The 27,595-nt window shown below is 37.3% G+C and overlaps 1 protein-coding gene across 1 annotated transcript in view; it reads right to left on the reverse strand.

Moving 5' to 3' along the window:
• The window catches only part of LOC128661578 (dynein axonemal heavy chain 5-like), a 671,317-nt gene that overhangs the window by 347,852 nt on the left and 295,870 nt on the right, over positions 1-27,595 (reverse strand). Inside the window, 3 exon segments of the mRNA XM_053715820.1 lie at positions 11,257-11,446; positions 19,416-19,550; positions 21,034-21,228. Of these exon segments, the coding sequence (XP_053571795.1) occupies positions 11,257-11,446; positions 19,416-19,550; positions 21,034-21,228 (520 nt within the window).

Genomic DNA, 27,595 nt, shown 5'->3' on the forward strand with positions numbered 1-27,595 from the left:
CCTAAATAAACCTTTCAGCAAAGAATAACAAGAGAAGGAAACACATTAAATAATATTAGTAAATTGGAAAGTTGTTTAAAATGGTATGCTCCGTCTAAACCATGAATGTCTAATTATGACTTTACTGTCCCTTTAAAATATTTTTGTAATGTGCACACCTTTAAAGCAACACTGCAAGTTAAACCTATAATAGGAATTAAAATACCCCCAAAACTCTGGTAAACCACAAAGGACTTTATTATTCTAAAGTTTAAAATAATTAGAGTACATTAAATAATGGTTTATTTTAAAGGGATATGATTTAATATACATTTCTATCATGTATATAAAATAACAATATTTAAAATATTTTTTCTTTCTTGAAAGAGGCTGCCGAACTCCACCTCTGCCACAGTGAAGATGGGCCCCCGGCACCAGCAGCCAGGATGAAGAGGGCCCGATATGGATGAAGATTGCAGAGAGCGCAGGCAGCGGAAGAGACCGCCAAAGTCTGCCTCCGCGAAGATGGGCCCAATGATGGATCAAGAGCAGCAGAATTATCAATTGGTGAGTTTGGGGTTAGTTAGGGCTTTCTTGGGGTGGGTTTTTTATTTTTAAGAATAAGCTTTTTTTATTTTAACTTTTATTTTTTAGGATAGTTTTTAGGAAGATTTTATTATTTTTTGGGGGTGGGGATTTACTTGTATTGTAGAGGGGGGTCTTATATATATTTTTTTTTATTGTATAAGAGTTGAATTATCTTTAGGGCAATGCCATATAAAAGGCCCTTTTAAGGGCTATAGTAATTTGTTTTAGTGTTAGGGTGTAAGTTTTTTGTTTGTTTGTTTTTTCGTTTTGGGTGTTTTTTTTTATTTTATGGAGCATGTAGATTAGTGTTAGGTATAATGGTGGGGTTTTTATTTTGGATACTGTATTTTTTATATTTTGTAACTTTGAATTTTTTATTTTATTGCAACAGAGTTTTGGGGGATTAGTTTAGAAGGGGGTGTTAGGTGTTAGTTAGTGTAGTTATAGTTTGCGTTGGAAGGTGCCTGTTTAGGCTTTAATCACCTAACCACCCCCATATCTGTATGGGGGTTGATTAGGTGATTAGGTTAGGGTAGCTTAGGGGTTAATAGTGCATTTATCTACAATGTTTAAAATATTAGGCCTTTTTATGTATGATGCATATTCTTTTAGCTTGTATATAAATTAATATGTATTTATTTTTTCTTGTGCTTTTTCATGTAAATAATAATATCTTTTTAAACATATTTATGTTACAAAAGTCATTATTATTACAATTGTTTTATTACATAGCAGGCATGTAGCTATGTAATACTATAATTATAATGCAACTGTCTTTTATAAGAGAAATATATATTCTAAAAATATATTTCTATTTAAAATAATAAACACATCAAGCAAGAATATCTACATTTTAATGTATATATCCAGTACTTAAACTAATATGCATTATACATGACCATGCATTTAATTTCAAACACTGTAGATATAATGTAGTCTGGCCTTGCATTAATATTCAATATTAAAACAATATGCAATATACATTTCATTTTAAAGTATTGCATACACATTAAAATGGATTTATGTTAGCTTGTTGTGTTTATTAGTGATAACATAGATATATATATATATGTTACATATGTTAATATGTATATATGTTATAGTAGTCAGTACCATTAAATTATATTTTTACATAACAGGCATACGGTTATGTAGAACTATAACTTTAATTACACTGTTTTAATAACAAATAATAAACACAACAAGCAATATTAATTACAATTTAATTTATATGCAAATATTTAAATAATATGCATTATTATTATTATGGGAGGTCTAAATAGACATGAATGGTAGTTATTAAAAACATAAACTTAAAAACATAATCTATTTAGACCTCCCATGGGATCCTCATATATATATAATTTTAATTTTTTAGTCTTTACTTTTTAGCTTTCTTTTATAATAGTGGATATTTCCACCGTAATATTTCTATAGTTTATACTTTAGGGATATAGCCTTTAGTATTATCTAATATCATATTTTAAACAATCAGATATTAATTTGAAATAATCATTTTATCAACCTTGTATCTTGTAATATATCAGTTTTAGATATCACAGTAGAATAATTTTTTACACTCAATAGTGCTCTTAGTATCTATTTGCACTTTGCAAAATATTTTAAACATGACCGTTTTTATAGTCTATATATTATCGATTATTAGGCTTTCATAGATATACTCACAGAGAATTATCAATTGTCAAAACAACGTCACTTGCACTTCGCAAAAAATTTTTTTATACATGACCGTCTTTATAGTCTATATATTTAACGATCATTAGGCTATCATAGATATACTCACAGAGTACAATCAATTGTCAAACCAACGTCACACTCTGGAATAATTTTTATTTTATTTTATTTATTAGGGGAAAATCATAACCGTAATGATTACCGGGTATTCCACAACTACATCTGTATTTAACAAACATTATACATACGATTCTAATAAGTACATTATAACAAATAACAATGGAGCCGAACTAATAGGTAGGAATCACTACACTCAGTTTCCACAATACAACTATAGACACGGAGTTGTTAACCTCTAGAACCAATGGTATGAATTAACCATCACATGATACATTTACTATCACGTTATCAACCAATAGCATCAATGACTTAACATGTGATTCTAAGAGACCAATTGTTATATACCTTAGCGAGGGGGCATGCCGCCGCCCCGAGTCGGTCTATTTGTACTGAGCCAATTCAAGCATTCGGTAAATACCTCTGAAGAAGAAGGGCTAAAGTGTTTGTATCCCTTCGAAACGCGTAAGGATTGTGTCTTACCTTATGCTAAGTTTGCACTGAGTGCATATGTTACTAGCACTGTGTTCCCACATTCAAGCAAAAGGACTTTTTTAAAGCTTATAATTACCTCATAATATTGAGGTCCTTTGATGTAAGCGTACATCTTTGCATTCTAATAAATAGTGTGATATTATAAAACAGTGTTGCACTATTGTATGTCCTTTTTCTTTTATGATTGCACGCACTATGGGAAAAGAGCGGTGAGAGGAGAGATCAGTATTGAAAGGATAACACACCTCGAGTTTACAGCTGACACCGGGAAGGAGACTTATCTGTACACTACGCGGCACTTACCTCATGAGATTGAGGTGAAGGAGTGTAAGTAGGCTCCCAATGGGAACGTTGTTGATTGAGGAACTATCTACTTTAAGATTTGCTTATTAGATATGGACTACAACTATATTAATCTATAGGAGTTTACATTTGTTTTTTTGGACGTTTATTATTTTTCTACTGTGTCTTATCTGTATAGATATTTTGTTGCCCCTTTTTTATTCAATATCCATAATCTATTACTTATTATTATTTTTCTTTTAGATTGCATTCAGTATACTTACAGTATTTCAGTCAGTTTATTGTGATCCTGGCCACCATTACAATAACGGAAGAGTGTTTTTACATCCTCATTATCTGTTATAGACGTTTTTTGTGTAATTACATGAAACAAAATAATTCTTTTTAGTCACTTTGCAGCATTAATATTAACACCAGCATTAGTACATATCTATTGCTCCATTGATCAAATACATACATTTATTCATTTTTTACCACAGTATAACATGTGGGAGGCATAAATTTGACATACTTAGGAAGGAGTTATATTACTTTATTACCATTACAGACTTACTAACAATATCATTCTCTTGTGCTTGGTCTCTATACATCAGCGCCAACACTATATTATACTGTCCTCTTATCCCCAATTGCAGCATACACTACACATTGGGCTTATTTCCAGAGCGTGGCGCCATTTGAATATATTTCTTTCCTTTCCCTTTTACTATATTTTTTACATTTTATATCTATCAGGTGAAGAGTACTTGGGGGCACAATTCACACTGGATAGACATTTGAAGGCAGCCAGCCATACACTCTAGTTTAGATTTATTTATAGGGCGGATCTTCAGCGCCATACCTACACACATCTTTTAGCACATATATATATATATATATATATATATATATATTATTATTATTATTATTATTATTAATATAAGTATTATAGTAAGGTTCATATGCATTAGCTACGAGATCTAAAATATGCTTTGCTTCCCAGATTTTTATATACAATACAGAAATGTGAAGAAAACATAACACACCAAAAGAAAATAATCTAGAATCAGTTTCTATTTCACCTTAAGAGCCTGTTAATGTTTTTTTTTTCTTTTAATTTAAACTGAATTTTGTCCCATGTTCCTATATTTAATATTAAGTTTGTGGCATAGAACTAAATTAGCAAACAAAAATAGTTTAAATGGACATGAAACCCACATTTTTTTTCTTTTATGATTTAGAAAAAGCAGGCAATTTCAAACAACTTTCCAATTTACTTCTATTATCTAGTTTGATTTATTCTCATGATATCCTTTGTTGAAAAGCATATCTAAATAGTTTCAGTAGCAGCTGATTGGTGGCTGCACATAGATGTCTCATGTGATTAGCTCACCCATGTGCATTGCTTTTTCTTCAACAAAGGATATCTAAAGAAAGAAACAAATTAAATAACAGAAGTAATTTGGAATGTTGTTTAAAATTGTATTCTCTATCTGAATCATGAAAGAAAAATGTTGGGTTTCATGTCCCTTTAATTGTTGTTTTTAATGTTTACAATATGCTCTTTTTTTGTACAACATAAAAAATGTAGGTTTTCAATATCCATTTAATAAACAGGAGAATGATTAGATCTGAAAATGTTTTCTCATAGGATGTAAGAAAAATAAGTGTTTTATTTCAAAATCTAATTTATTTGAAAAACAGTAGTGAATATCATAAACCAATTTTCCTCTTACTGAGCGCATTTAAATAGCTAGTTTTGTAGCTGTCAAATTCTGTTTACTGCTTTATAAGAGATTTTTACAAAAGCTTGTATTACAGGCTTCAATAGCATAATTATTTCTGCTAATCATTCCAATAGTGTTACAATATGTGTAGACTTGTCAGCACATATTTTTTTCCATAGATTTTTATATTGTTGTTTTACAGCAAATTAAGTGTAGATTTTAGTCTAGTTATCATAAAAGTTATTTGAATAAACTTTAATGAGAAAATTGTAGAAACAAATGTGAGGTAGTTGTTTTTAAAGGAAAATAAAAGAAATTTGTCTTTCAGTTTTATAAAACATAAAATAATGTAGTAATACACTAAGGTTACAGTATTTATTCATGAATAATTCAGCATACATAGGTCATTGCATTGAGGGCTGTGAAATAATCATCAGTTGACTTCCAACAATGAATTTCCCCAATTTCAATAATAAATGCTTTGGCAGACTCATCAATCTGACCAAAAATGTTGTTCTACTTGTCTTTCTCATTCTGTAGAATTAAAGGGACATAATACTCATATGCTAAATCACTTGATAGTGATGCAGAGTAACTGTAAAAAGCTGACAGGAAAATATCACCTGAACATCTTTATGTAAAAAAGAAAGATATTTTACCTCACACTTTCCTCAGCTTACCAGAGTAAGTTCTGTAAAAAATAGTTATCTTTGAGTTACTGCTCAGCTGCAGGTAAAAAAAAAAGAGGAAGAAATGAACTTCAGCCAATCAGCATCAGCAGTGCTGAGGTCATGAACTCTTTTACTGTGATCCCATAAGATTTCATAGTAAACTTCCTTAAACTTTATAGGGAAATAACATGAGAGTGCATGAGGCACGCTCCCTTGCAGGTCCCGGGACAGGCATACTGATTTGCTGCTTAAAGTCCTTTACAGTGGGGTTTGAATACTTAGGACACTTTAAGGTAAAATATCTTTCTTTTCTACATAGAGATGTTGAGGTGATATTTTCTAGTCAGCTTTTTACAGCTATGCTGCATCACTTTCGAATGTTTCAACATTTGGGTATCATGTCCCTTTAAATTCAAAATATTGACCTTAACCTTCAACACATAAACAACCTTGCACAAATTCATATCACTGCCCACATATAAACCGATGTTTTTCCAGTTGTTCTGTCCCATCGGACAATGACTTGCATGTACAATTATCTCTACCCACATCCACTATTAGGCTTCTTCCCAACCATATGCTTAGTTTAAGGAGCTCTCCCCAAATTTCACAGCCATAAACACTATCTCAAAACATAATTATTCATTATGGCTTGCCTTTCCTAACATCAGCGGCATATACTCTCTATTCATACCAACTTTCATTGGATAGTATTCCTGGTTGTATGTTCAGTATGATTTTCCTTTAGTCATTTTTGCTGTTCAATCCCATTCACCTCATTTGGATTGTAAGCTCATTTAAACAAGGCTTTCATCTACTTTTAGTTAATGTAACAAATCACTGCTGCTTTCACAGCTCTTCTGCTTCAGAGCTCACTGTTTAGTGGATTTCTACAAATTTTCCCACTATCTGTGGGGTACAGGCAAATGGCAGCGGGCCAGATCGCCAGTATACAAACAGGTTCCACAATTAACATTACATAAGGCACATGGCCATGGTGGCAGTGATCATGTTTCACACCCCATCTTGGCACTTAATCAAAGACTCTAATTTTGTATATATAAGTATATATAGTCTAGGTGGGTGCACTCTCACCAGCAGTCACCATCCGCCAGGGTGCTATAAAAAGTAGCAATGTAAAGTTGGAATAAGCACTCACTGGACTTAAGCCATCTGTGGCAAAAATATTCTTTAAATATATACAGTATATATACTGTATATATATATATATATATATATATATATATATATATATATATATATATATATATATATATATATATAAACACACTACCAGTCAAAAGATCTTAGAACAAACTGAAATGGTACAAAAGTAAGTGGCAAACTGCCAGAGGTAAAACAAAATAGTTTAGGTTAAAAAAAACTGAAAAATAATGTACATTTCAGAGTTTTACAAAAAGGGTCCTTTTCTGTGAAAAAGTAATGGGCTAACAACTCACAGTTGTTCTGCAACAATGTAAGTAAATTAAGCCTTGAAAGTTTATGCTAACAATTCCTACAGGTGTCCCAACTTTTGTTGATTACTTACAAGCCCTCTGTCTGTATAAAAGCAGTGTTGGAACAGACTGTGTTACTATAGCCTCTTAAGCAATATTTGACTAGCATTGTACTGCAGGAAGTAATATATTGCTCTCAAAATGGTGAGAAAAAAGGCAATTAACAAAGGAATACAGACAGAACATTATAACCCTTAAAGTGAAGGTAAACTTTGATGAATAAAAGCCCGTTTTTTAAAAATACTATTAAAAACAGGGGCACTTTCGTTCATCAAAGTTTACAAAGCAGCCGTTTTGATTAAAAACTTACCTTTTTTCTTTTCACAGCCAGAGCAGCTTCCCCCACCTGGATTTCCTCTCTTCACATGTCAGCAATGACTAATCCGGCTTCCTCAAATCACGGCTTTCCCCCAGGGTAGTCATTGCCTGAGGCCATGCTGTGATTGGAGGAAGCTGGATTAGTCATTGATGACGTGTGAAGAGAGAATTTCCAGGAGGGGGAAGCTGCTCTGGCTGTGCAAAGAAGAGAGGTAAGTTTTTAATCAAAACGGCTGCTTTGTAAACTTTGATGAATGAAAGTGCCCCTGTTTTTAATAGTATTTTTTAATAAACGGGCTTTCATTCATCAAAGTTTACCTTCCCTTTAAAGTGTAGGTCTTTCCTTTAGAGAAATTGCAAAGAAAGGCAAGGTGTTAGTGAGAACAGTTTCCTACACCATCAAAAGGCACTTGAAAACTGGAGGAAACTCTGACAGGAGGAGGTCTGGCAGACCCAAAGCCACAACAGAATCAGAAGACAAGTTTCTGAGAGTCAACAGCTTGTATGACAGGCTGCTCACAGGACAACAGCTTCAAGCACAGCTTAACACTGATAGAAGTATCAAGTCTCAGTTTTAACTGTGAAGAGAAGACCTCGAGCTGCAGGTTTGACAGGTCGAGTGGCAGTAAGAAAGCCATTGCTAAGATGGTAAAGTAAGAAAAAGAGGCTTGCCTGGGCCATGAAGCACCGCCGGTGGACTACTAAAGACTGGAAGAAGGTCTTATCAACCTTATGGTTCATCACCCAGGGTTTTTGTATGCCGTCAAGTAGGTGAAAGGATGGTTACTCAGTGTGTGACACCAACTGTCAAACATGGAGGAGGAAGCGTGATGGTCTGGGGCTCTTTTGCTGGATCCAGATTCAGCGACTTGCACAGAGTGAGTGGCACCCTGAATCAAAACCACAGCATTTTGCAGCGCCATGCAATACCTTATGGTTTACGCCTAGTTAGTTAGTCATGGGTTCATCCTGCAGCAAGATAATGACTCAAAACATACCTCCAGGCTGTGTAAGAACTACCTTAGAAGAAAAGAACAATATGGTAGGCTTCAAATCATGGAATGACCAGCACATTCTCCAGACTTTAACCCCAGTAAAGCTGGTTTGGGATGAACTGGACAGAAGAGTGAAAGCAAAGCAGCCTGAAAGTGAGAACTTCTGCAGGGTTGGGAAGAACTTTCTGAACAATATTTGATTTTAGTTGTAGAAAGAATTGCACAACTGTGTTCGGCTGTTATATCTGCAAAAGGTGGCTACTTTGATGAGTATATATATATATATATATATATATATATATATACTGTATATACATACACACACACACATACGCGGCCGAAAGTATTGGTACATTTGCATTTTAAGAGAGAAACACAAAAAAGTCTTACTGGAGTTTGCCAAAATGCATGTTGACAAGCCACAGTCCTTCTAGGAGAATGTCCCTTGGACAGACGAAACAAAAGTAGAGTTTTTTGGCAAAATGACAACTCCATGTTTACAGAAGGAAAAAGGAAGCTTTTAAAGAAAAAAACACTCTCTCTACCATGAAACATGGGGGATCAGTGATGTTTTGGGGTTGCTTTACTGCCTCTGGCACTGGGTGCCTAAAATCTGTGCAGGGAACGATGAAATCAGAAGACTATCAAAGGCATTCTAGAGCAAAATATACTGCCCAGTGTCATAAAGCTGTGTCTCAGTCTCAGGTCATGGGTCCTCCAGCAGAATAATGACTCAAAACATACCTCATAAAGCACCAAAGAAATGTTGTGTGTTTTATTTTATTTATTTATTTTTTTCTCTCCATTCCTTAGTTAATTTATTCAGTTAGTAAATAGGGTTATTGTGTTTGGAAAGTTTATTTCCTCATTTCATTTAAACATTTTAAGTTATTGTATGGACATCTTACAACCTAAGATTCTAAATGTTAACCTAATGTAACTATGAGAGACAATAAGTTTTGATACTTTAACCATGAGAGTTACCTGCCTGTCTTTATTCCCCTATTGTGATGTTTTTATTGAAAGTGTTAAAAAAATTTCTCAACTTAAATAAAATAATATTTAAAAAAGCATCATTGAATAGAAAGAATTAATGAGAAGAAAATATTGGAACATTCAGAAATGACCTTCTGTGAGTCCAGATCTGAATCCCATTGGACATCTGTGGAAAGAGCTGAAACCAGCAGTTGGAAAAAGGCATCAATCAAACCTGAGGGATCTGGAGCAGTTTGCTCAAGAAGAGTTGGCCAAAATCCAAGTCAAATCTTATTCAGAGCTACAGAAAGCTTCATTGTAGTTATTGTCTCCAAAGGCTGTGATACTAAATATTAGATTGAGTACAAATATTCTTGCCTGTGCCATTCTCATTTGTTTTACTGTTTAAAGAAACATGTGAAGTAAATCAAAAGTGAAGTTTCTGTTCTTTAACATTTAAAATGGTGGATACCAAATACTTTTGTCAACTTTTATTTCAGAGAAAATTTTGAGTTTTCCTAAAACAGTGGAAAGGTACCAATACTTTCGGCCATGTCTGTATGTAATACACATGTAAGTATCTAACTTTTTTTTATATGTCATAGAACTCATTTTTCAATGATAGGTAAAAAAACTATTTAGAGCTAGATTATGAGTGGAGCGCTATCTTAAAGGACCAGTCAACACAGTAGATTTGCATAATCAACAAAAGCAAGATAACAAGACAACGCAATAGCACTTAGTCTGAACTTCAAATGAGTAGTAGATTTTTTGTCTGACAATTTTAAAAGTTATGTCTTTTTCCACTCCCTCTGTACCATGTGACAGCCATCAGCCAATCACAAATGCATACACGTACCATGTGACAGCCATAAGCCATTCACATATGCATACACACTTGTTCTTGTACATGCTCAGTAGGAGCTGGTGACTCAAAAGGTTTAAATATATAAAATACTGTGCACATTTTGTTAATGGAAGTAAATTGGAAAGTTGTTTAAAATGGCATGCTCTATCTGAATAATGAAAGTTTCATTTTGATTGAGTGTTCCTTTAACAAGCGCCCATAAATTGGCAAATTTACTGCACATTAAATAACCAGCCATTACAAGTGGATGTTTAATGCTCCTGCGAGCTTGCAGTTTAAGACCTCTGGTTAAAAATTTAAAAATGCCCCAATTGCCCCCAAAATACAGAGTACATTACATTTATATTTCAAATAAAGATAAGCATATATATTTTTTTTTTTTTAAACTGCACGAAGCAGTTTAGAAAAAAACGGCACTAAAGTGCATTTACATAGAGATGAATGAGGGACTGTGTTTTCACGTTAAATATATATGTATATGCTTTTTGTTTATATATATATATATATATATATATTATGTGTTAATATGTGTATATACACATATAAAGACATAAATATATATGTATATATTCATATACATATATTTATTTATTGCATCCCAACTCTGCGCGATTTGCCCCCTAAGCTGCACTAGGTTTCTTGCCGTGTCTGTCGGCATTAAAATGAGGCTCCCATTAGAGCCTATGGTCACATTCGCATTGTGCCACTCTTGTAATACCAGCACATTTTACGTGCGCTGGTATTACTGAGTGGAGCACAAATGTTGTGCTCCACTCATAATCTATCCATTAATATGCTATAAATTAAAATTAAAAGTTTCAATTTTGTAATTATACTGTTCATTTCACTTGGAAAACCAATTATAAATGTTTTTATAGACTGCCAAATAACCCACATTACTGAAAAAATAGTTAATATCTAGTTAACACATAAAAAGTTATTTGATTGAATACAGCCCTTCTCACAGCTGACACGCATTGATCGTCTGACTATTTCACATTACAGTAAGAATAAGATTAGCATGCTCACCATGCCGCACTCTCTGTGTCTCGTACAGTTGAATAAGTTTAAGAATCCAAGGTGGGTGATGGATAAGACCCGCTTCTTCTGTCTGTTTCTCAATAGCTGCTTCTAGCTCTGGATATCCAGCTTTATCAAGAGTAATTCCCGGGAACAAGTCATTAATCAGGCTCATAAACAGTGGCTCATCTTCATCTACCTATGAAAAGAACACTGAAGCTTAGCAGAAACGTTCTCTTTCTATAGAACCTTATACATTAGTACCCATTAAATAAAAGATTATTTTGACAGGTTAGGAAAAATGTCAAAGAGAAGCCATTAGGAATATTTTTTTTCTGAATGAATAAATGTGGTTTTGTATTTTATCATGATGACAGAGCAAGATATAGAAATCATTTAGGTGAATTGCATTTGTGGTTTAATAGATCACTGCTTCATAGAACTATAATCACAAGAGGATAGCAATAAAATGGAAAATATGCAAAATGTGAATGGATCAATCAAATATGTACAATTTACTAACTGATTAAAGGGATATGAAACCCAATTTTTTTAATTTTATGATTTTTTCGTGATTTTAAGCAACTTTCTAATTTATTTCTATTATCAATTTGTTCTTTGTTCTCGTGATATCTATATATATAAAAAACATAATTTATGCTTACCTGATAAATTCCTTTCTTCTGTAGTGTGATCAGTCCACGGGTCATCATTACTTCTGGGATATTACTCCTCCCCAACAGGAAGTGCAAGAGGATTCACCCAGCAGAGCTGCATATAGCTCCTCCCCTCTACGTCACTCCCAGTCATTCGACCAAGGACCAACGAGAAAGGAAAAGCAAAGGGTGAAGTGGTGACTGGAGTATAAATTAAAAAATATTTACCTGCCTTAAAAACAGGGCGGGCCGTGGACTGATCACACTACAGAAGAAAGGAATTTATCAGGTAAGCATAAATTATGTTTTCTTCTGTTAAGTGTGATCAGTCCACGGGTCATCATTACTTCTGGGATACCAATACCAAAGCAAAAGTACACGGATGACGGGAGGGATAGGCAGGCTCTTAATACAGAAGGAACCACTGCCTGAAGAACCTTTCTCCCAAAAATAGCCTCCGATGAAGCAAAAGTGTCAAATTTGTAAAATTTGGAAAAAGTATGAAGCGAAGACCAAGTTGCAGCCTTGCAAATCTGTTCAACAGAGGCCTCATTCTTGAAGGCCCAAGTGGAAGCCACAGCTCTAGTAGAATGAGCTGTAATTCTTTCAGGAGGCTGCTGTCCAGCAGTCTCATAAGCTAAACGAATTATGCTACGAAGCCAAAAAGAAAGAGAGGTAGCGGAAGCTTTTTGACCTCTCCTCTGCCCAGAGTAAATGACAAACAGAGAAGACGTTTGTCGAAATTCCTTAGTTGCCTGTAAGTAAAATTTTAGAGCACGGACTACATCCAGGTTGTGCAGTAGACGTTCCTTCTTTGAAGAAGGATTTGGGCATAAAGAAGGAACAACAATCTCTTGATTGATATTCCTGTTAGTAACTACCTTAGGTAAGAACCCAGGTTTAGTACGCAGGACTACCTTATCCGAATGAAAAATCAAATAAGGAGAATCACAATGTAAGGCTGATAATTCAGAGACTCTTCGAGCCGAGGAAATAGCCATTAAAAATAGAACTTTCCAAGATAACAACTTTATATCAATGGAATGAAGGGGTTCAAACGGAACGCCCTGTAAAACATTAAGAACAAGGTTTAAACTCCATGGTGGAGCAACAGTTTTAAACACAGGCTTAATTCTGGCCAAAGCCTGACAAAAAGCCTGGACGTCAGGAACTTCTGACAGACGTTTGTGTAACAGAATGGACAGAGCTGAGATCTGTCCCTTTAATGAACTAGCAGATAAACCCTTTTCTAAACCTTCTTGTAGAAAAGACAATATCCTAGGAATCCTAACCTTACTCCAAGAGTAACCTTTGGATTCACACCAATATAGGTATTTACGCCATATCTTATGGTAAATCTTTCTGGTAACAGGTTTCCTAGCCTGTATTAAGGTATCAATAACTGACTCAGAAAATCCACGTCTTGATAAAATCAAGCGTTCAATTTCCAAGCAGTCAGCTTCAGAGAAGTTAGATTTTGATGTTTGAAGGGACCCTGTATCAGAAGGTCCTGTTTCAGAGGTAGAGACCAAGGTGGACAGGATGACATGTCCACCAGGTCTGCATACCAAGTCCTGCGTGGCCACGCAGGTGCTATTAGAATCACTGATGCTCTCTCTTGTTTGATTCTGGCAATCAATCGAGGAAGCAACGGGAAGGGTGGAAACACGTAAGCCATCCTGAAGTCCCAAGGTGCTGTCAGAGCATCTATCAGGACTGCTCCTGGATCCCTGGATCTGGACCCGTAACGAGGAAGCTTGGCGTTCTGTCGAGACGCCATGAGATCTATCTCTGGTTTGCCCCAACGTCGAAGTATTTGGGCAAAGACCTCCGGATGAAGTTCCCACTCCCCCGGATGAAAAGTCTGACGACTTAAGAAATCCGCCTCCCAGTTCTCCACTCCCGGGATGTGGATTGCTGACAGGTGGCAAGAGTGAGACTCTGCCCAGCAAATTATCTTTGATACTTCCATCATAGCTAGGGAGCTTCTTGTCCCTCCCTGATGGTTGATGTAAGCTACAGTCGTGATGTTGTCCGACTGAAACCTGATGAACCCCCGAGTTGTCAACTGGGGCCAAGCCAGGAGGGCATTGAGAACTGCTCTCAATTCCAGAATGTTTATTGGCAGGAGACTCTCCTCCTGACTCCATTGTCCCTGAGCCTTCAGAGAATTCCAGACGGCACCCCAACCTAGAAGGCTGGCGTCTGTTGTTACAATTGTCCAGTCTGGTCTGCTGAATGGCATCCCCCTGGACAGATGTGGCCGAGAAAGCCACCATAGAAGAGAATTTCTGGTCTCTTGATCCAGATTCAGAGAAGGGGATAAGTCTGAGTAATCCCCATTCCACTGACTTAGCATGCACAGTTGCAGTGGTCTGAGGTGTAAGCGTGTAAAGGGTACTATGTCCATTGCCGCTACCATTAAGCCGATTACCTCCATGCATTGAGCCACTGACGGGTGTTGAATGGAATGAAGGGTGCGGCAAGCACTTTGAAGTCTTGTTAGCCTGTCCTCTGTCAGGTAAATCTTCATTTCTACAGAATCTATAAGAGTCCCCAGGAAGGGAACTCTTGTGAGTGGAACGAGTGAACTTTTCTTTTCGTTCACCTTCCATCCATGTGACCTTAGAAATGCCAGCACTAACTCTGTATGAGACTTGGCAGTTTGAAAGCTTGAAGCTTGTATCAGAATGTCGTCTAGGTATGGAGCTACCGAGATTCCCTGCGGTCTTAGTACCGCCAGAAGAGCACCCAGAACCTTTGTGAAGATTCTTGGAGCTGTAGCCAATCCGAATGGAAGAGCCACAAACTGGTAATGCCTGTCTAGGAAGGCAAACCTTAGGTACCGATAATGATCTTTGTGAATCGGTATGTGAAGGTAAGCATCTTTTAAATCTACAGTGGTCATGTATTGACCCTCTTGGATCATAGGTAAAATTGTCCGAATAGTCTCCATCTTGAACGATGGAACTCTTAGGAATTTGTTTAGGATCTTTAAGTCCAGGATTGGTCTGAAAGTTCCCTCTTTTTTGGGAACCACAAACAGATTTGAGTAAAACCCCTGTCCCTGTTCCGATCGTGGAACTGGATGGATTACTCCCATTAACAAGAGCTCTTGTACGCAGCGTAGAAACGCCTCTTTCTTTGTCTGGATTGTTGACAATCTTGACAGATGAAATCTCTCTCTTGGAGGAGAGTATTTGAAGTCCAGAAGGTATCCCTGAGATGATATCTCTAGCGCCCAGGGATCCTGAACATCTCTTGCCCAAGCCTGGGCGAAGAGAGAAAGTCTGCCCCCCACTAGATCCGATCCCGGATCGGGGGCCCTCAATTCATGCTGTTTTAGGGGCAGCAGCAGGTTTCCTAGTCTGCTTGCCCTTGTTCCAGGACTGGTTAGGTTTCCAGCCTTGTCTGTAGCGAGCAACAGCTCCTTCCTGTTTTGGTGCAGAGGAAGTTGATGCTGCTCCTGCTTTGAAATTACGAAAGGAACGAAAATTAGACTGTCTAGTCTTGGCTTTGGCTTTGTCCTGAGGCAGGGCATGGCCTTTACCTCCAGTAATGTCAGCGATAATCTCTTTCAACCCGGGCCCGAATAAGGTCTGCCCTTTGAAAGGTATATTAAGCAATTTAGACTTAGAAGTAACATCAGCTGACCAGGATTTTAGCCACAGCGCCCTGCGTGCCTGAATGGCGAATCCTGAATTCTTCGCCGTAAGTTTAGTAAGATGTACTACGGCCTCCGAAATGAATGAATTAGCTAGTTTAAGGACTCTAAGCCTGTCCGTAATGTCGTCCAGAGTAGCTGAACCAATGTTCTCTTCCAGAGACTCAATCCAGAATGCCGCTGCAGCCGTGATCGGCGCAATGCATGCAAGGGGTTGCAATATAAAACCTTGTTGAACAAACATTTTCTTAAGGTAACCCTCTAACTTTTTATCCATTGGATCTGAAAAAGCACAGCTATCCTCCACCGGGATAGTGGTACGCTTAGCTAAGGTAGAAACTGCTCCCTCCACCTTAGGGACCGTTTGCCATAAGTCCCTTGTGGTGGCGTCTATTGGAAACATTTTTCTAAATATCGGAGGGGGTGAGAACGGCACACCGGGTCTATCCCACTCCTTAGTAACAATTTCAGTAAGTCTCTTAGGTATAGGAAAAACCTCAGTACTCGTCGGTACCGCAAAATATTTATCCAACCTACACATTTTCTCTGGTATTGCAACTGTGTTACAATCATTCAGAGCCGCTAACACCTCCCCTAGTAATACACGGAGGTTTTCCAGTTTAAATTTAAAATTTGAAATATCTGAATCCAGTCTGTTTGGATCAGAACCGTCATCCACAGAATGAAGTTCTCCGTCCTCATGTTCTGCCACCTGTGACGCAGTGTCTGACATGGCCCTAATATTATCAGCGCACTCTGTTCTCACCCCAGAGTGATCACGCTTACCTCTTAGTTCTGGTAATTTAGCCAAAACCTCAGTCATAACAGTAGCCATATCCTGTAATGTGATTTGTAATGGCCGCCCAGATGTACTCGGCGCTACAATATCACGCACCTCCCTCTGAGCGGGAGATGTAGGTACTGACACGTGAGGCGAGTTAGTCGGCATAACTCTCCCCTCGTTGTTTGGTGAAATTTGTTCAATTTGTACAGATTGACTTTTATTTAAAGTAGCATCAATACAGTTAGTACATAAATTTCTATTGGGCTCCACTTTGGCATTGCAACAAATGACACAGGTATCATCCTCTGAATCAGACATGTTTAACACACTAGCAAATAAACTTGCAACTAGGAAATACAATTCAATTAGAATAATATTAAAACGTACTGTGCCTTTAAGAAGCACAGAAGATCTATGACAGTTGAAAATTAATAAATTGAAACAGTTATAGCCTCAATCCTTGTAAACAACACAACTTTAGCAAAGGTTTAATCCCATTAGCAAAGATAACAAATTCTGAAAGCAGGAAACAAATTACAGAATAAACGTTTTTTATCTCAGTCAAACTATAAGTCTCACAGCTCTGCTGAGAGAAATTACCTCCCTCAAAATAAGTTTTGAAGACCCCTGAGCTCTGTAGAGATGAACCGGATCATGCAGGGAATACAATGAGTTGCTGACTGAAATATTTGATGCATAGAAAAAGCGCCAAAAAACGGCCCCTCCCCCTCACACACAGCAGTGAGGGAGAACAGAAACTGTCAGAAAAACAGATTAAGCAACTGCCAAGTGGAAAAATAGTGCCCAAACATTTATTCACACAGTACCTCAGCAAATGAAAACGATTTTACATTCCAGCAAAAACGTTAAACATAATCTCTAGTTATTAAACAGCTTTATGTATTTCTTACAGTGTAATTCTAGTGAAGTACCATTCCCCAGAATACTGAAGTGTAAAGTATACATACATGACATTATATCGGTATGGCAGGATTTTCTCATCAATTCCATTGTCAGAAAATAAAAACTGCTACATACCTCTATGCAGATTCATCTGCCCGCTGTCCCCTGATCTGAAGTTTACCTCACTCCTCAGATGGCCGAGAACAGCAATATGATCTTAACTACTCCGGCTAAAATCATAGCAAAACTCTGGTAGATTCTTCTTCAAACTCTGCCAGAGAGGTAATAACACACTCCGGTGCTATTTTAAAATAACAAACTTTTGATTGAAGATATAAAACTAAGTATAATCACCATAGTCCTCTCACACATCCTATCTAGTCGTTGGGTGCAAGAGAATGACTGGGAGTGACGTAGAGGGGAGGAGCTATATGCAGCTCTGCTGGGTGAATCCTCTTGCACTTCCTGTTGGGGAGGAGTAATATCCCAGAAGTAATGATGACCCGTGGACTGATCACACTTAACAGAAGAAAGAAGGAATGTAAGCTTAGGAGCCGGACCATTTTTGGTTCAGCACCTGGGTAGCGCTTGATGATTGGTGGCTAAATATAGCAAGCGCTACCCAGGGTTCTGAACCAAAATCTGAACCAAAAATGGGCTAGCTCCTTAGCTTAAATTCCTGCTTTTTCAAATAAAGATACTGAGAGAACAAAGAAAAATTTGATAATAGGAGTAAATTAGAAAGTTGCTTAAAATTGAATGTTCTATCTGAATCATGAAAGAAAAAAAAATGGGTTTCATATCCCTTTAAATAGAGTCAGAAGGAGAAGAAAGAAATAACTTTCTTCAGATATTTTCTACATTTACTTTTATAGAACAACACAGAACAGAGAACATTCTATATCTGAGTTATTAATTTATAAAACAAATATGATCGATGTAATGCAAATAACAAAGATGGATTTTCTCTTTCTCTGCATTTAATGGAACAGTGTTTGTGTTCTAAAGAAATATAATTACTGTAGGCGACGGGCCTAAAACCACTAAGCAATTCATTGACCTTGGACCTCAAAGAATTCAATTTTTCAGTATTAGTAACACAATGGTAAAAACATTTTTTTATAAAAACTCTGTATGTTTTGTACCTAATCATGGATTAATTAAGATGACTCTGCCAGTGAAGGACTAATGAATACAGTAGAAAAGCATAATAAACAAATACATAATGAAAAGACAATGGAATAAAACTCTAAATTTCAAAAGACCGGTAGATTATATCTGACACAATTTAGTAGTTTCCTTCCATTTCACTGCCCCTGTATTATGTGACAGTTATCAGTCAATCCCAGACTTATATGTATATACTGTGAACTCTTGCATATGCCTCATAAAGCCTGCATGTAAAATGACTGCACAATTTGATAATGTTAGCATATATATACACTATATATATATACCTAGGCCAAAAAGAGAGCATTCGCCGTAATTTTCGTGTAAAAAAATATTTATTCCTTGTGAACGTTTTCGGGGAGTGACCCTGTCCTCAGACAAATTCAAATAATACAATTAAATGAATTTGTCTGAGGACAGGGTCACTCCCCGAAAACGAATAAATATTTTTTGACACGAAAATTATGGCGAGTGCTCTTTTTGGCCTGGGTATACATATTGAGTGGGATGCACCCCGCAGCCACTTTAGTATAGTGAGTGCTGGACTTCTGCACTTCTATACACTATATATATATATATATATATATATATACACATACATACATATACTGTGTGTAGTTTCTGGATTTAGTTTTCATCTGGATTTAGTTTGTTACTTCTGTATATTTTAAATGTATTGTACATTTTAACATTTAGTTTATATTTCTGTGTAATAATGTAACAATAGTTTTGTGTAATAATGTAATTATATTTTTTTTATACAGACACTAACACAACCATTCATGCACACACACACAACACTCTCACACACAGGATGCATTTCCCATAAAACTGTATAACAAATTAGATACTTTGACAGGCCAGCAAATAGTCAATAGGAACTCCATCACTGTAAAAAATGGGTATTTTTTGTTAAACTTATAAAGCAGTAAAACTATTTTCATTCATACAGAACAAACTTGCTGCTTTTTCTAGTAACATAGTAACCTACCAATTTAGACAGATTCATGTCACGAAGAACTCTCATTACCACAGTTTTCTCTGGTTCGTTGGGATTTGAGCGTTTTACTGCTCCCAGTGTGCGAAGGACAGATAGAATATTTCTCAACCCAAAGTCATAGTGGACCTAAAAAAACAAAATAAGTGACTAAACTTTTTATACATTATAAAATGTTGGTGATGTATAATTAATGAGACAGTAAAGTCAAAATTAATCATTAATGAGTCAATCTAGGTAGGCTGATAGGAGCATAGAAGTGTGCATGTGTCTACAGCAGTGTTTGCAACTACGTATAATATTTAAATAAATTATTTTGCAAACACTGCTGCCAGATGGCTAAAGATATGTGCATGCTCCTATAGTCACCTAGCATTACTCTTACAAAGGACAGCAAGAGAACTAAGCAACTTTGATAATAGAAGTACATTTGAAAGTTATTTAAAATCTCATGCTCTTTTCAATCCATTTAAGGGGATAGTTAAGTCTAAATTAAACTTTCATGATTCAGATAGGGCATGTCATTTTAAACAAGGTTCTCATTTACTTTTATAATCAAATTTGCTTTGTTCTCTTGTTATTCTTAGTTGAAAGCTAAACTTTGGTTGGCTCATATGCTAATTTCTAAGCCATTGAGGGTCGCCTCTGCATTTGACAGTTTTTCACAGCTAGAGGGTGTTAGTTCATGGGTTTAATAAAGATAAACACTGTGCTCATGCACGTGAAGTTATTTAAGAGTCAGCACTAATTGCCTGAATGCAAGTCTGTCAAAAGATCTGAGATAAGGAGGCAGTCAGCAGAAGCTTAGATACAAGGTAATTACAGTGGTAAAAAGTATATTTATATAACAGTGTTGGTTATGCAAAACTGGTGAATGGTAAATAAAGGGATTATCTATCTTTTTAAACAATAACATTTTTGGTGTTTACTATCCCTTTAAGTTTAATGTTGACTATGAGTAAGCATGAGCATGAGTAAGGGCTAAGTGTTAGCCCAAAACGTCGCTGTATATCTGTGGACCCTATGTAATAAATAAAGGTCTTTTAAAATTTATCACAGCTGGAGAGATTCCTTCTTTTGTGGATCTTTTGACAGGCATGGTAAGCCTTCTTCGTGATCTGTGAACTGTGGGTGCTGTTTCCTATTCTCACATACAACCGTGGTGTGTATTGTGTCAGTGAAGACTTCATTTGTGACATACAAGCCACTGCTGACTGAGAACGTTTGGTGTTTCAATGCTGGTGCACAAGGCTCTTAAAGCATATGTGTGTATGCTGCTGATAAACAGTAATACATTTTGCTAGAAGTATTTTTGTTAATGGAATTATATTGATAAATGCTTCTAATGGGAATGCCAAATAATGAATTTTCCTCATAAAATGTTTTGCTGTGTTCTGTTCATACCTGCAAGAAAATTTGACATTTGCCCATAGAACACCTTGTTCATTTCACTCTATTGAAACTGTTAGACCTAAATATATATTAATATAATTATGGATTTAGAAGCTGCTTTGTAGAAAAAGCACATTGATGATGTAATGACAGAAATGACCTAATTTTGAATTTGTTGTATGAAAATATCATAGGACCTTTTTATGACGTGGTCACCAACCTGTTTAGACAGTTGTTCCTCACAAAGTTTGTAGAGTGTGTAAAATTTGCGGCTGAGGATTTGGTTGTCACGGAATCCAGCACTTGCCAGCTTTACCCTCATGATGATGGCGCGGTCTGGAACCATCATGGCTACTGTACGAAACTGAACTTTTAGATTTTCAGGAAGTTCCTGTCGACCTGCATAACCTGGATTCTAAAAAAGCAACACAACAGGAAGCTTTATATGTATGAGAATGCAAATGGTATTTATGTAATAATTTCATACTTAAGTATAAACTTCCACAGTATTTTGGTGAACTTAAAGGGATAGTAAAGTCAAAATTAAACTTTCATGATTTAGATAGGGCATGCAATTTTAAACAACTTTCCAATTTACTTCTGTTATCAAATTTCCTTTGTTCTTTTGGCATTCTTTGTTGAAGAGTAAATCTAGGTAGGCTGATAGGAGCTCCGGAGTATGCACGTGCCTTTAGCAGTCTATGAGAGCAGTGTTTGTAACTATGTATAACAATGCTATAAACAAAGTTGCAAACACTGCTGCCAGATTGCTAAAGACGTGTGCACACTCCTGAGTTCACCTAGGATTACTGTTTAACAAAGGAAACCAAGAGAACTAAGCAAAATTGATAAAAGTAAATTGGAAAGTTGATTAAAATGTCATTCTCTATCCAATACATTTTAAGTTTTGACTTTACTGTCCCTTTAATTTTTATATTAATATTGTTGTTAGCTTTATAAGCAATTTGCCAACATAAAACCAGATTACCATTGGAGCGCAAATTAACGCTTCAGCTTGAGTGTTCATTGCGCTAGAAGTAAGCTTTTTACGCTTGTCGGGTTACGCTCATATTAGGAGTTAAAAGAAAGCTGTTTTCTCTCTCACGCTAACCTGACAAATGCAAAAAGCTGAAGTTAGAATATCGCGTGCGGGTTCACCTATTCCGCCATAGAAATCAATGGAGAAAAGAAGTAGGGAAAAAAACTAACATCGCACAAACCCGGTCGCATATTCTCATTTGTGCTAACCCACATAATATATAGACTGAAAATATGAAAATTTCAAATTCCAATGTTCTTCAAATAACAGAATATGTTCTATTTATTCATAAATAAATATTTCTACATATATCTGATGTTTTTTGGTACAATATATATTACCTATATATATACAGGTATATATATATATATATATATATATATATATATATATATAAAATTATATATAGGTACAGATATATACAGATATATATAGAAACGAGGGAGGCAGTATCAGCGCTGGCAGAAAAGGTAAAGGTAGAGCTGGTGTGTCTCGAATAGACAACTTTCAAAAGTGCTAGGATCAGGGAATTTCCTCCGTAGCCTCTGTGGTAAAACTCAGTAGGAAGAGTTGCTGCCAGAAATAAGAGTGGTTATTTTTCCAAGCCACTCAATAACAGGAAACTGAAAAGAAACAAGTGCAACTCAACTAGGTGGAGGTCATTTAATAAACATAAGTGCGCATAAAAGACAAATGGACACTTACAAGATTAAGAACAAAAAATGTGTTTAAACATAATCCTTTCTGGTCTGTGCTGGGTTATAAAGTTCCTTTGCTGCCCTCCTTCACAATAGCCGTGAAAAACCATATGTGAGTGAAGGTACACTGAAGGTAATTGTTTAGCAAGTCTGGAGGAGTATGATATAGTTCTCAAGAGTTCTCCTGGTGGAGTATGAGGTAGTTCTCAAAAGTTCTCTACGCGTTTCGTCAGTATACAATCTGACTTTCTCAAGAGATGAATTCCTTTGTCTTGGAGGTGTGCTGCACACTCACTACTTTACATTGTAGCAAAGTGTAATTTCTTCAGTGCTGACACATGAAAAGATATAATAAAATATTTACAAAAATGTGAGGGGTGTACTCACTTTTGTGAGATATTGTATGTATGTATCTCTATGTTAAAGCCCTTTGCTTGCCTTGTTTTTTTTTTTCTAACATCTGAGATCTCATCTCTGAGCCTTTATAACTTTTTTTTTATAATTTTTTATTAGATGATAATATTACTTTGTAATGTATTTCTGATGTTTTTTGTGCAACTTTTAGGTTTAACCAGAGTTCTGAAGTTGCAGTAACCATTCTAGTGTAAATCACGATTGCCCTCAATCGATCGCATTTACTTTCAACTTGTAATACCAGCGGTAAGCCAGATGAGCGCAAACCCCCGCAAAAAAAACCTTGCGCTCCACTTGTAATCTGGTCCATATTCTGCAGGGCTATACAAGGGTACAGTAAATCAAGACAAGGTAGGGAAAGCAGACTAGGAAAGAAGGATTACAAACCACTGCTCACTATTAAAGGGACACTGAACCCAAATTTTTACTTTTGTGATTCAGAGACAGAGCATGAATTTTAAGCAACTTTCTAATTTACTCCTATTATCAAATGTTCTTTATTCTCTTGGTATCTTTATTTGAAATGCAAAAATGTAAGTTAGATGCCGGCCCATTTTTGGTGAACAACCTGGGTTGTCCTTGCTGATTGGTGGATAAATTCATCCACCAACAAAAAAGTGCTGTCCAGAGTCCTGAACCAAGAAAACAAGCTAAGATGCCTTCTTTTTCAAATAAAGATAGCAAGAGAACGAAGAAAAATTGATAATAGAAGTAAATTAGAAAGTTGCTTAAAATTGCATGCTCTATCTGAATCCCGAAAGAAAAAAATGTGGGTTCAGTGTCCCTTTAAGTTTACAGAAGAGATTAAAAGTCATTCAACCTTGGTGAAAACTGTTAGGTGTCATATTGAGAAAAAACATAATTTATGCTTACCTGATAAATTCCTTTCTCCTGTAGTGTAGTCAGTCCACGGGTCATCATTACTTCTGGGATATTAACTCCTCCCCAACAGGAAGTGCAAGAGGATCACCCAAGCAGAGCTGCTATATAGCTCCTCCCCTCTACGTCACACCCAGTCATTCGACCGAGAACCAAACGAGAAAGGAGAAACTATAGGGTGCAGTGGTGACTGGAGTATAATTTAAAAATTTAGACCTGCCATAAAAAACAGGGCGGGCCGTGAACTGACTACACTACAGGAGAAAGGAATTTATCAGGTAAGCATAAATTATGTTTTCTCCTGTTAAGTGTAGTCAGTCCACGGGTCATCATTACTTCTGGGATACCAATACCAAAGCTAAAGTACAAGGATGACGGGAGGGACAGGCAGGATCTTTATACGGAAGGAATCACTGCCTGAAGAACCTTTATCCCAAATACAGCCTCCGAAGAAGCAAAAGTGTCAAATTTGTAAAATTTGGAAAAAGTATGAAGAGAAGACCAAGTTGCAGCCTTGCAAATCTGTTCAACAGAGGCCTCATTCTTAAAGGCCCAAGTGGAAGCCACAGCTCTAGTAGAATGAGCTGTAACTCTTTCAGGAGGCTGCTGTTCAGCAGTCTCATAGGCTAAACGTATTATGCTATGAAGCCAAAAGGAGAGAGAGGTAGCAGAAGCTTTTTGACCTCTCCTCTGTCCAGAATAAACGACAAACAGGGAAGAAGTTTGGCGAAAATCTTTAGTTGCCTGTAAATAAAATTTCAGGGCACGGACTACATCCAGATTGTGTAGAAGTCGTTCCTTCTTTGAAGAAGGATTAGGACACAATGATGGAACAACAATCTCTTGATTGATATTCCTATTAGTGACTACCTTAGGTAAGAACCCAGGTTTAGTACGCAGAACTACCTTGTCTGAATGAAAAATCAGATAAGGAGAATCACAATGTAAGGCCGATAACTCAGAGACTCTTCGAGCCGAGGAAATAGCCATTAAAAACAGAACTTTCCAAGATAACAATTTGATATCAATGGAATGAAGGGGTTCAAACGGAACACCCTGTAAAACGTTAAGAACTAAATTTAAGCTCCATGGTGGAGCAACAGTTTTAAACACAGGCTTAATCCTGGCCAAAGCCTGATAAAAAGCCTGAACGTCTGGAACTTCTGACAGACGTTTGTGTAAAAGAATGGACAGAGCTGAGATCTGTCCCTTTAAGGAACTAGCAGATAAACCCTTTTCTAAACCTTCTTGTAGAAAAGACAATATCCTAGGAATCCTAACCTTACTCCATGAGTAACTCTTGGATTCGCACCAATGTAAGTATTTACGCCATATTTTATGGTAAATCTTTCTGGTAACAGGTTTCCTAGCCTGTATTAAGGTATCAATTACTGACTCCGAAAATCCACGCTTTGATAAAATCAAGCGTTCAATTTCCAAGCAGTCAGCTTCAGAGAAATTAGATTTTGATGTTTAAAAGGACCCTGAATCAAAAGGTCCTGTCTCAGAGGCAGAGACCAAGGTGGACAGGATGACATGTCCACTAGATCTGCATACCAGGTCCTGCGTGGCCACGCAGGCGCTATTAGAATCACCGATGCTCTCTCCTGTTTGATCCTGGCAATCAATCGAGGAAGCATCGGGAAGGGTGGAAACACATAAGCCATCCCGAAGGTCCAAGGTGCTGTCAAAGCATCTACCAGGACCGCTCCCGGATCCCTGGACCTGGACCCGTAACAAGGAAGCTTGGCGTTCTGGCGAGACGCCATGAGATCTATCTCTGGTTTGCCCCATCGTCAAAGTATTTGGGCAAAGACCTCCGGATGAAGTTCCCACTCCCCCGGATGAAAAGTCTGACGACTTAGGAAATCCGCCTCCCAGTTCTCCACTCCCAGAATGTGGATCGCTGACAGGTGGCAAGAGTGAGACTCTGCCCAGCGTATTATCTTTGATACTTCCATCATCGCTAGGGAGCTTCTTGTCCCTCCTTGATGGTTGATGTAAGCTACAGTCGTGATGTTGTCCGACTGAAACCTGATGAACCTCCGAGTTGTTAACTGAGGCCAAGCCAGAAGGGCATTGAGAACTGCTCTCAATTCCAGAATGTTTATTGGAAGGAGACTCTCCTCCTGAGTCCATGATCCCTGAGCCTTCAGGGAATTGCAGACAGCGCCCCAACCTAGTAGGCTGGCGTCTGTTGTTACAATTGTCCAATCTGGCCTGCTGAAAGGCATCCCCCTGGACAGATGTGGCCGAGAAAGCCACCATAGAAGAGAATTTCTGGTCTCTTGATCCAGATTCAGAGTAGGGGACAAATCTGAGTAATCCCCATTCCACTGACTTAGCATGCACAATTGCAGCGGTCTGAGATGAAGGCGTGCAAAGGGTACTATGTCCATTGCCGCTACCATTAAGCCGATTACCTCCATGCATTGAGCCACTGACGGGTGTTGAATGGAATGAAGGACACGGCAAGCATTTTGAAGCTTTGTTAACCTGTCTTCTGTCAGGTAAATCTTCATTTCTACAGAATCTATAAGAGTCCCCAAGAAGGGAACTCTTGTGAGTCGAAAGAGAGAACTCTTCTCTTCGTTCACCTTCCACCCATGCGACCTTAGAAATGCCAGTACTAACTCTGTATGAGACTTGGCAGTTTGAAAGCTTGACGCTTGTATCAGAATGTCGTCTAGGTACGGAGCCACCGAAATTCCTCGCGGTCTTAGTACCGCCAGAAGAGAGCCCAGAACCTTTGTGAAGATTCTTGGAGCCGTAGCCAATCCGAATGGAAGAGCTACAAACTGGTAATGCCTGTCTAGGAAGGCAAACCTTAGATACCGGTAATGATCTTTGTGAATCGGTATGTGAAGGTAAGCATCCTTTAAATCCACTGTGGTCATGTACTGACCCTTTTGGATCATGGGTAAGATTGTCCGAATAGTTTCCATTTTGAACGATGGAACTCTTAGGAATTTGTTTAGGATCTTTAAATCCAAGATTGGTCTGAAGGTTCCTTCTTTCTTGGGAACCACAAACAGATTTGAGTAAAACCCCTGTCCGTGCTCCGATCGCGGAACCGGGTGGATCACTCCCATTAGTAAAAGATCTTGTACACAGCGTAGAAACGCCTCTTTCTTTATTTGGTTTGTTGACAACCTTGAAAGATGAAATCTCCCTTTTGGGGGAGAGGTCTTGAAGTCCAGAAGATATCCCTGAGATATGATCTCTAATGCCCAGGGATCCTGGACATCTCTTGCCCAAGCCTGGGCGAAGAGAGAAAGTCTGCCCCCCACTAGATCCGTTCCCGGATTGGGGGCCCTCAATTCATGCTGTCTTAGGGGCAGCAGCAGATTTTCTGGCCTGCTTGCCCTTGTTCCAGGACTGGTTAGGTTTCCAGCCTTGTCTGTAGCGAGCAACAGCTCCTTCCTGTTTTGCTGCAGAGGAAGTTGATGTGGCTCCTGCCTTGAAGTTACGAAAGGCACGAAAATTAGACTGTCTAGCCCTAGGTTTGGCTCTGTCTTGAGGCAGGGCATGGCCTTTACCTCCTGTAATGTCAGCGATAATTTCTTTCAAACCGGGCCCGAATAAGGTCTGCCCCTTGAAAGGTATGTTAAGTAATTTAGATTTAGAAGTAACATCAGCTGACCAGGATTTTAGCCACAGAGCTCTACGTGCTTGAATGGCGAATCCGGAATTCTTAGCTGTAAGTTTAGTTAAATGTACTACGGCATCTGAAATAAATGAATTAGCTAGCT

The sequence above is a fragment of the Bombina bombina genome, chromosome 5, assembly GCF_027579735.1.
Source record: "Bombina bombina isolate aBomBom1 chromosome 5, aBomBom1.pri, whole genome shotgun sequence".
NCBI lineage: Eukaryota > Metazoa > Chordata > Amphibia > Anura > Bombinatoridae > Bombina > Bombina bombina.